Source organism: Apium graveolens, chromosome 6 (genome assembly GCF_009905375.1).
Source record: "Apium graveolens cultivar Ventura chromosome 6, ASM990537v1, whole genome shotgun sequence".
Lineage (NCBI taxonomy): Eukaryota > Viridiplantae > Streptophyta > Magnoliopsida > Apiales > Apiaceae > Apium > Apium graveolens.
In genome coordinates, this window is record NC_133652.1 from 9,539,063 (window position 1) to 9,549,681 (window position 10,619).

General features: G+C 35.7%; 1 protein-coding gene across 1 annotated transcript; it reads right to left on the bottom strand.

The window, feature by feature from the left end:
- Window positions 1–387: 387 nt before the first annotated feature.
- On the bottom strand, window positions 388–1,604 carry LOC141668733 (ethylene-responsive transcription factor ESR2-like). The gene has a single exon (XM_074475729.1). The coding sequence runs from the start codon at window positions 1,510–1,512 to the stop codon at window positions 433–435; it is 1,080 nt and encodes a 359-aa protein (XP_074331830.1). The 5' UTR covers window positions 1,513–1,604; the 3' UTR covers window positions 388–432.
- Window positions 1,605–10,619: the final 9,015 nt, after the last annotated feature.

Here is a 10,619-nt window from a genome sequence, read left to right on the forward strand (position 1 = left end):
CAAAAAAGAAGAATATACTTACATTCATCCACACATTCGTTCATAAAGATTTGTGAGGGCCCGCAGATTAAGAGTACTGTAAAGTAAGTAGTACAACATAAAGTAAATAAAACAAACACGAGCCTTTATTATATACAGGCAAAAAGAAATATTAGAAGGTCAACTAAAAAGCTTCCCTACTTTAAACATAACAATACTCCGTGCAAGATTAAGATTAACATGCAAGATTAAGCTTAATTAAGATTAACATTACGAAATTAAAGTAAACCATTGATTGCAACTAGTCCATTACAGTGGAACATCCTTAACAGTACTAGAATAGCTATAACTTAAACATCTTACATAAACCGAAATTACATATTTAATACTGCTAAACATCGAAAATTAAAGAAAACATTATTGTAAAATTACTAGAAAACCAAGGGGTTGGTTCTAAATTATTTCACCAATGCCAAACATGGGGAAGCTTTCCGGGTGCACCACCGCCGGAATTCCATTGTAGTACGGCGGCGGCATTACCGGAATTTCGTTACGGTTACTCGCAAACTGTTGATCAAGTGTTTGATAAGAGTAGTTTTGAAAGTGAAGACCAAACTGGCTGTTACTAGTCTCGTTCATCATCAGCTGCTTGTTAGAAGTGGGCCCCGCAGGAAAAGAAAAAGATGATTCTTCATTGTTGGCCTCTTTATCAGGTTTTGGGAAAAACCCGTTCAAGATTTCTTGTAAAAGACCCGAATCGGATGGTTCAGGGGTAAAAAAGTCCATGAAATCATCTTCATTTGATGGTTTTTTAGGAGCTTTTGGAGCAGTATTGGTTTCAAACTTTGGTACTGCAGATTTCTTTTTGGTTGTTGTTGAAGTACCAGAAAAGTTACTGTTTTTCACAGTGTGTGGTGCAGTAAAAGCAGTGTTTTTGTTACTGTGTTGAGATGATGAGTTACAAGAGGTAATAAAGTCACGAAGGAGCAGCATGTTTGAAGGAGAAGAATTGTTAGTCTGTGGTGCAGGTACAGAGAAGTTACAAACATCCCCGGAGTTCACAAAAGATGATGAGAAGACATGATTAGAAGAATTACCATATGGATTAACGAACGGCTGAGATTGTTTGTTAGGGTGAAGATTATCATAATGAAACAATGGAGGAGGAGTAATGACGTCATCAGAACCAGGGTACACAAAGTTGGTTCTAGCCTTTGAGCCACGCATGGCACGAGCTGCGCAGTCATAAGCACACGCAGCTTCCTCAGCCGTGTCGAATGTGCCTAGCCAACGCCTTTCTTTGGACGCAGGGTCTCGTATCTCGGCAGCATAACGGCCCCAGGGACGGCGGCGTACGCCGCGGTACCTCATGGAGGAGTTGGTATTGGCAGCTTCTTTGAGTGACCTTTTGTTGGTAGTGTTGGCACTTTTTTTGTTTGAACATGGTTCGAGAAATGAGGGGTCGAGGATGGGTTCGGAGAGGTAGGGGTTGATGAAGTAACCAGCGTTGAGCTTTCGCATGGCTTCTTCCATTTGGTAGGAAAACAAGGAAGGAATGTTGGTGAAAGCAAGGGTTGAGGAGGTTTATAGTAGTGCAGTGTAGTTTTGGGCTAGAGTGTTTTGCAGATTTTGCACCTGGATGTTGTTGTTTGTGATTGTGAACCTGTATTTATAGACCATGTAATTTGGGTGCACGCGGTACGTGGAGATATGTGAAGAGTCGGATCTCTTGATTCAATTAGTACTGGTCGGTAGGAGGATACATACAGGTAGTAGTTTTTGAAATGTGAGTACTGTTTTTTAAGTTATGCAACATATCATTCGTGACATAAACACCGTTATATATCGGGAAAATGTTAAATCCAGAGCAATGTGAAAAGACTAAAATGCCCTCCCTGAATACACATCAATAATCCATGTAAAAATTAATATGAGGATAATTCAGTTATTTCATAGGTCTTTTACTCTGAAAATTAAAATCAATTTCAGGATTTAATATTTCTCCATATATTATTCACTCCGTTCCTTTGCATGTTCTTATTTTATTTTGATTTTGATGATGTGAGTGTGAAATTGTTTGAACTTTTGTTGAAATTTATGTATATTACATAATTATAATTATATTTAAAATTTATATCATCGAAAATTATAACTAACTTATTTGAATATGTAATTTTCAATTTTTAAAAATGCTAAACGAATGAGTTCTAATATATGATCAAATATTGGTTAATTTGATCACTGAATAGTCAAATATGACCATTTGTCCTATTATTTTACTTTGGCTTTAGCAGTTTTATGCCTTTTTGTAATATTTATCATTAAAACTTTTGAGTCGTATGTTAACCCGAACGTAAAGGAGACACTATATTAGGCTAAACATCCAGTAACGTTGAAGCCTTGTTTTTGGGACAGATATCTTCAGGCCTTAAGCACACAAGGTAATATTCAGAACGAGTATAGAAGTGTAAATGGTAATTAAATTTAGATGTACAATACTGGTAAATGTGAGGGTTTAATTGCTGCATGTCTTGCACTGAAAATAATAAATCTTGAGCTGGATAATTAAATTTCCATTATTATCTTGAGTTGTCATGCACTTTCACCAACTTCTCTGAGGGAAGGACCGTGTGCATTTGCATGCATTGGAATGCAGATGTATGGTATAAGTTGTAACGTCCTAAACCCCTTGTCCAAATTTAAAACTTTTGTGATGTTTTCCTACTTGGCTACTTGGTGTGATAACATTTTGTGTTTTGAACCAGCCAGGGTAATATTTGTATTTCTGGAAAATCAAGATTACGAAACATTTGAAATTTTACGATGTTTAAAGTATCACTAGATAATACTCCCTCTGTTTTTTAATATATGACGTTTGTCTTTTTAACACACGGTTTGACCGTATAGTTAAAATTATTTTTTTCAAAAAATTCTTTTTGTTAATAAAAGTTTTGATCTCATATTTTTATTCAGAAAAAAAAAATTTAAAAATAATAATTCTAACAATATAGTCAATCTTCCTAAATATGTGTATTAAAAAGTAAAACGTCATATAATAAAAAATAGAGGGAGTTATAATTATAGGTGTATTTATTAAAAGTTCAACCTAAATCGGAAACTATGTTATCTCATTTAATTAGCTTTGCACACTGTTTGTTCGAAGATACAACCTGCAACAAAATTTTATACTATGTCCGGCTGAGGGTGTAATAACCGAGTCGAATTGAGCCGAGTCAAATATTGTTCGAATTCGATTAAAAAGTTCGGATTCGAGTTCGATCTCCGGTTCGAATGAACCTTTAATCTCAAACTCAGCTCGAAAAAAATATGATTTGAAAATTTGAATCGATTTCATCAAATACTGACAAAAATTCTAGATATGATATGTCATCCTTGAGTTCGATTCACTTAAATATATAAAATATCAATAAAAATTTTGAATATTTCTACAAAATATAATTACAATAAACAAATTTAAATAATAGAGTCTCGGTAAATCTTGCGAACCTTGTAAGCCGGGTAAGTTGAAGCTCGAACTCGACTCCACATAAACTTTGAATAGTTCGAGCTCGGTTCAATTATTAGTGCACTGAGTTTGAATACGTTAACTCGTTTACATCCGTGGTCCGGTTTATTTTGTTTCCCCTGGCACGAATGGTGCTATAAATCAATAGAATTAAGTCGAGTCGAGTTTTTCGAGTTTAACTTTTTTTTAACAAGTCAACCCGAATTTGTTTAACTTAACGATCCTTTTAGTCAAACTCAAGTTTGTTAACAAAGCAGTCGAGTTCTAGTAGGTCAAGTAAAAAAAATTCATTTAAAAAATCAATGTAAATTCGATTCGTGTACCGTATATCTGAAAACCGAGAGTATCGTTGAGCAAGATTCATCAACCCTAGATCCTAGCTCATGAATGGAGGTGTGGGAGAATTAGAGGAAATGACAAAAAGAGCTGAACAAATACGAAATTTAAAAAACTGGGAAGAAAAAGGTGGCAGCAACAAAAACACCTCAATCTTTCATGTAATAAAGGAGGATCTGAGATTTGAGGGAGCAAAGAAAGGAGAAAAAGTAGAGTGCATTTCATACTTTTTTCTTCAACGTCATTAAATTTTTATGGGAAGTTGAAGAAGAAGAGGAGGCCTATTAGCTATGTGTCTCACTCTCTTTTTCTCAATCTGTCACTGTGTACATACATTTATACACACGCACATTAACACATCAACTGTGTACCTGTGGGACCCAATCAGCGATTGTAATTCTGAATGATTACATCGGCGGCGCTCAGAAATTGTTCCTCCTACTTTGGTATGTGTAAGATATCTTCCCCTTTTATGTCACTATATGTATGTTCTTTTATTCTTCATCCTCCATTTTTATATTCCAAACTTCTTACCTCTCTTATAAAAATCGGTGGATTTTTCAAAAATCGCCTATAAATCGGTCAAAAATATTTGTCCGATTTGACTGATTTCCAATAAATCGCCGATAAATCATCCGATTTTTTAAAAATCGTTCGATAAATCATAAATCGGTACCTCAACCGAATAGTTCTGATTTCCGAAATCGGTAACACTGAATTATTAATTGAGGTTCCACAGTCCCACGTACTACTTGACTTTTGTGCGTTTATACCCAAGGAAGTCGACATATATATCTCGCTAGGTTTAATATATCGGCGAGTGGAGAGGAGTTAAAATTAGTTGTCTTACCCAATTTTTTTAATTAAATTTGCATGGAATTTGAAAAAAATAGATAAAGTGATTCAATCAGATAATATTTAATATATAAAATGGATATTTTTTACAAAAATATTGAATATAGTTGATTTTTATATTATATTATTTTAGTACTTTTTGAAATATAAAAAAATGAGAATACATTAAAAAAAATAAAAGTGTAAAAAAATGGATGAGAAAATGAAGAAACAGTGAAAAACGTGCCGAAAAGTAATGTATAGAAATCAATGGGACAGAGGGAGTAATTATTAGTATTTACCAAAGCGGGAAGATTATTTCATTATTTTTAAGAGTGGTGATCATCCCACGTAGATTGATATTCTTCTTATCCGTAATAAGAATGTCAGATTATTGGTGAAATGATGATGCACATGCGAAATTTTAATTTAAAAAGGGGTGTTTTACGGAGTTATTGTCATGTCCAGACAGGCCAGTATGAAAAAAAATAAAAAAGCGTTGTTTTAAGTTGCAAATAGATTGGCCAAAATGGTACTTTCAGAAGCTAACCTTAATGTTTATAAAGCCACGTATCAACGTCTTAACATTATAGAATGGGTGAATGAAAATTTTAAACTTGTAAAGGCTCGTCATATAAGGCGTCAAGACATTAGTTTATTTTATTCCATGCTTGCAATGATGTGAATATCAGTAATATGTGTCATGTTTGCAATGATGGGGTTGAGTCTATATTACATGCTTTAGTTGTGTTATACATGCAAAAAAGTCTGAGCCCGAAAATCTGTCCCGGCCCGATCCGATCCGATCCGATCCGGTCAAAACCCGGCAAGTCCGGCCCGGTCAAAGACCGGCATGGTCCCGGCCCGGGCTTGGGGGCTCGACGGGCCCTATAATTTTAGACAAAGCCCGGCCCGGCCCGGTTAAAAACTCGGGCTTCGGCCCGGCCCGACCCGATTGAAAGTCCGAAAATACCCGGTTATAATCTGATTATTCTAATATATTTCCTTATATTTTTATAAATTCACATTTACTATAAATACAAATAATACTTTAAACACACACACATATATATATATATATTTACATATTTGTGATTAATAATATTATATATATACTTTATTGCATAAATAATGAAAGAAGATATAATAAGTACACTATATATATTTGGATATCATTGTTATCATAACAATGATAAAACATATTATTCTATGAACATATTTATTTTTTGCCGAACTTAAATATTTTTAATGAAGTAATGTTTTCATAAAATATTTCATGTAAACTAATACATTTTTACGATGATCTAGTTGCTAACATATGTATTCTTCGGAATCTCTAATAATACTCGATCTAATTTTAATTAGAAAAAAGCCCGACCCGATCCGACCCGGCCCGGAAAAAAGCCCGGTTAGGCCCGTCTCGAGGGCCCAAACGGGCTCTGAGATGTTCCGAAAGCCCGGCTCGGCCCGGCCCGGCCCGGCCCGGTCAAAGTCAAAGCCCGAAAAGCCCGGCCCGGTCAAAGCTCGGGCTTTTTAAGGCCCGGTCAAAACCCGGTCCGGTGGGCCTTTTGTGCATCTCTAAGTTCAGTGCAAAGTAGATGTTGTTTGTTGGAAGATTTTTGATCCAGGAATTAATATGGAGACAACTATGGAATTTTCTGACTAGTTATAGCTAAATTTGCATGGACAATCGATCAGAATAAAGCAAAGATCTTCACCATTTGCTTGTCGATTTCGAGGGCCAGAACTGATCTTGTATGGAATGATAAGCGAGGACCGGCTATGAGAATTGTTGTAAAGGCTTGGGAATATCTTTCAAAGTATGTAAATGCTCAGAGTCGAGGTATTGGTGCACCTCACACACCTCCGGTTGCAGGTGATGGTGCGGTCTGCTTGGTAAAGCCACAATTAGATGAAATAAAGATAACAGTTGATGCAACGATTTTTGCAAGTCTACGAACCTCTTATTGCCAGAAATCATAACGGTCACTTAATCCTAGCCAAGTTGAAGACTCAAACAGAGGTATTGAATCCAACGTTGGCAGATGCAGTAGTAATCAAGGAGGCCATTAAGATGGGCTAAAAAAATGGAGTGGTATGCAGTTACGGTGGAATCTAATTTCCAGGTAGTGATTCAGCTAATCTGGAGTTCAGTCCCCATGAGATCCCGATTAGGTAAGGTGGTGGAGGAATGCAGAGAATCTTTTCGGTATTATAACAACGTTAAGTTGTATTTTATCAAACGATCTGCGAATATGCCGGCACACGAGCTTGCACATGTGTTTCATATATACCCTGATCGTACCTTTGACTGGAGGTCTGTTTCAGCCAAAGTAAAGCAGTGTATCCAACATAAAGTTTGAATAATAGATCCACACTTTGTCAAAAAAAAACTCGAATAATCATAATAAAGTGCTCGTCTCAACCGATTTGGTTTTTAAACTCCGATTACTCACTACATATTTTTAAACTAATATACCAAGCTTTATATATTAAAAATTATTATAATTTTTAGATATTTTTGATTATGCGATTAATTGCCAATTAATTACTATGACGAATTTATTGAATAATTTTGATTCTAATTTTTTATAACACTTACACCAAGAAATTTGATATAACGAAAAGAAAAATGTTTTAACATAAATCAAGTAAAACCAAACATATCCGGTATATCCCGCGTAAAGCATGGTCCGTAAAGGTTAAGATGTACGCAGACAATGTCTATGTTTCAAGAAGTAGGGAGGTTATTTATGTAAAGTCCCCGACTTAATGCACGATAAATATAATGACTGGTATATACATACATGTGTAACATATAATAGTACATATAAAAATAAAACATCGATGTTAAAAAGAAAGAAAATACAAAGTAAATTAGACAATACCTAAACTCATGAATACATGCCCACGAAACTTACCTACATAGAGTCGAACATATGCACAAAAGATAAAAAGGAACTCTATGATTGTATACTCCCTCCGTCCCATAATAAGTTTTCTATATTGACTTTTGGCACTATTCAGCGTAAGCGATTGACTATTAATTTACGTCTAATCTATAAGATCAAATATAGTCATGATTGATCTTGTTGAATTCGTATTTATAAGTACTTTAATACAATGAAATTTTTATATTTAATACTAATACGAAATTAAAGATATTAACAATTAAAAGTGTGCATTGGAAAACGTGTTCAACACAAATAGGAAACGTTTTTAGGGACGGAGGGAGTACTTTCTAACTCACTAGATAAATTTTCAACAACTCTGATGCGCCGTCTACGAATAATCATGTCTAATGTTTATTGGTAAATAAACACAAGTAGATTCTCTAAATAACTCACACAACACAAAATTTCTTTTGCCAGAAAAACTGATCTGCATTACTTGGAAATGGAAACATATATCAGAAATACAATAACTGAAGTCCTACAAAATAGGACATGACTTGAACCACTAACACCTACATGACTATTACGTAGCTGACTAATTCAACCTTCCTAAATAAACAAAACAAGTCTAAAACTGTAGCAAGTCTATCACCTAAACCATAATACAGACGTCGCCATATTTATTCAAACATAATGGAAATGACTAAGTTTAAGATTAACCAACACATCCCCCCTTAATCTTGACTAAGTTTAAGATTAACCAACACATCCCCCCTTAATCTTAAACATATTCGAACATATTCTCGATTCCCAACAATCTCCGCATCTTTTCAAACTTGTGCGTCATCAAAGCTTTTGTCAAAATATCAGCCTTCTTCTCAGTGCTGTTTGCATACTTCAAAACAATATATCCCCGTTCAACACATTCCTGTATGAAATGATATCGAACATATATATGTTTGCTCCTCCCATGAAACATAACATTTTTAGGTAAATCAATAGCTGATTTGTTATCAATAAACAACACAACAGGTCCAATGAGTTTACTAGTTATTTGATTCAGCAGATTTCGAACCCAAATTGCTTGGCAAGCCGTTGCAGTCGCAGCCATAAATTTTGCTTTACACGAAGACAAAGCAACACACTTCTGTTTTTGTGAATCCCATGTGATTAAACTTTCATTTAAGTAGAAACACATACCTCCAGTACTCTTTCTATCATCCATATTGCCCCCAAGATCACGATCTGTATAACCTGTCAAGATATTATTGCCACTGTATCTGGTATACACTAAATCGAGCTGCAATGTTCCTTGCACATACCTCAGGATCCGCTTCACAGTATTGAGATGTCTTACGGTGGGTTTTTCCATGTACCTACTAGCCACACCTACAGAGTATGCGATGTCTGGCCTAGTATGAACAAGATATTGTAAGCCTCCTATTACGCTACTGTAGTATGTTGCATCAATAACTTTACCTCCTTCGTCTTTGTCGAGTGATTCTTTAGGATCCATAGGGTATTTTACCGGATTACACCCCTTCATTCCTGCCTTTTCTATGACCTTTTTTGCATAACCTGTCTGCCTAAGTTTTATACAGCAATGACTCTGTTCTACTTCGATTCCAAGGTAATAACTCAACCTACCCGTGTCTGTCATCTCGAACTTTGTGTTCATTTGCTTTTTAAAACACTTGATCATTTCAGTGTTGCTCCCGATTATCAACAGGTCATCCACGTACACTGCGATTATCATCATGTCTTCTCCCTCCTGTTTTGTATAAACAGCGTGCTCCGAAGGACACTTCTTAAATCCCAAGCTTTCAAGGCTAGCATTCAGTTTAGCATACCATGCCTGTGGCATCTGACGAAGGCCATATAATGCCTTTATCAGTTTGTATACTAAATATTTCTTTCCCTCCTTCTCAAAACCTTCCGGCTGTGCAACATAGACATCCTCGGTTATTTCCCCGTTTAGAAAAGCTGTGTTCACATCTAGATGGTGAACTTCCCACTCACACTTTGCCGCCAGATCCAATGATAACCGTACGGTTTCAAGTCTTGTTACCGGGGCAAAAACTTCATCGTAGTCGACTCCATGCTCTTGCACATAACCTTTAGCTACCAACCGCACTTTGTGATTCACGATATTTGTTGTGCAAGACATGCCTGTATCATAACAAGACTAAGTCATATTGACAACCCTAAGATTAGTTGTATTGTGACCTTAATCTGTAATTTATCCTTGTAACACATAATGTCTGTAAAATGTATATGGAGCAGACTGGAGCATTTTTCCCTAAACAGTGTCAAGCCTAAGAATTCTATCTGGAAGAAGATCAAGAAGGTCATGCCTTAGAAAAATTATGAAGAAGCTTGGAGTTGAATAATTCTGTTTGGTGAAAAACATTCTTCTAAGTCAAGATCTCTACAAGTCACAGAATTAGTGTTATAGAGAATCATTCGAGAACTCAGAAAGACCTATCGAGAACTCAGAAAGACCTATCGAGAACTCAAAAAGACCTATCGAGAACTCAGGAATTGTCTATCGAGAACTCTGGAAATGCTATTGGAGATATCGATAAGTCGGATACCCATTCGAGAACTCAGAGATATCGACAAGTATACATTCATTAGAGAACTCTGAGTTATCGATAAGCCAAAGTCCATTAGAGAACTCTGAGTTATCGATAAACCAAAATTCACTAAAGAACTCAGAGTTGTCGATAAGTCAAGTCAACAATGAAGTTTCAGAGATATTGACAAGCCAACATGCCTATTGAGATGTCGAATTCTCTACAGCTTAATTGGAGATCTCGAAGTGAAGAAATTTCTCTAAGTACAGAATTGCAGAACAGTTCAATATCCAAGGTTGCAAATCAACAAATAATTCACACAGCTGAATTGACAAGTCTACAAAAAGCAGCTTGAGAGATGTGCAAGATTAATGGTGAAGATTAACAGAGAAAGGAGGATCAACCAATACACAGTGGATGAAGATATGCTAATCTAGATATGGAAATCTCACTTTTCCTTTAAATAGAAGTGAT

What these genes read in the sequence shown, in the direction of transcription:
- LOC141668733 (XM_074475729.1), bottom strand. Translation starts at nt 1,512, where the DNA reads ATGGAAGAAGCCATGCGAAAGCTCAACGCTGGTTACTTCATCAACCCC.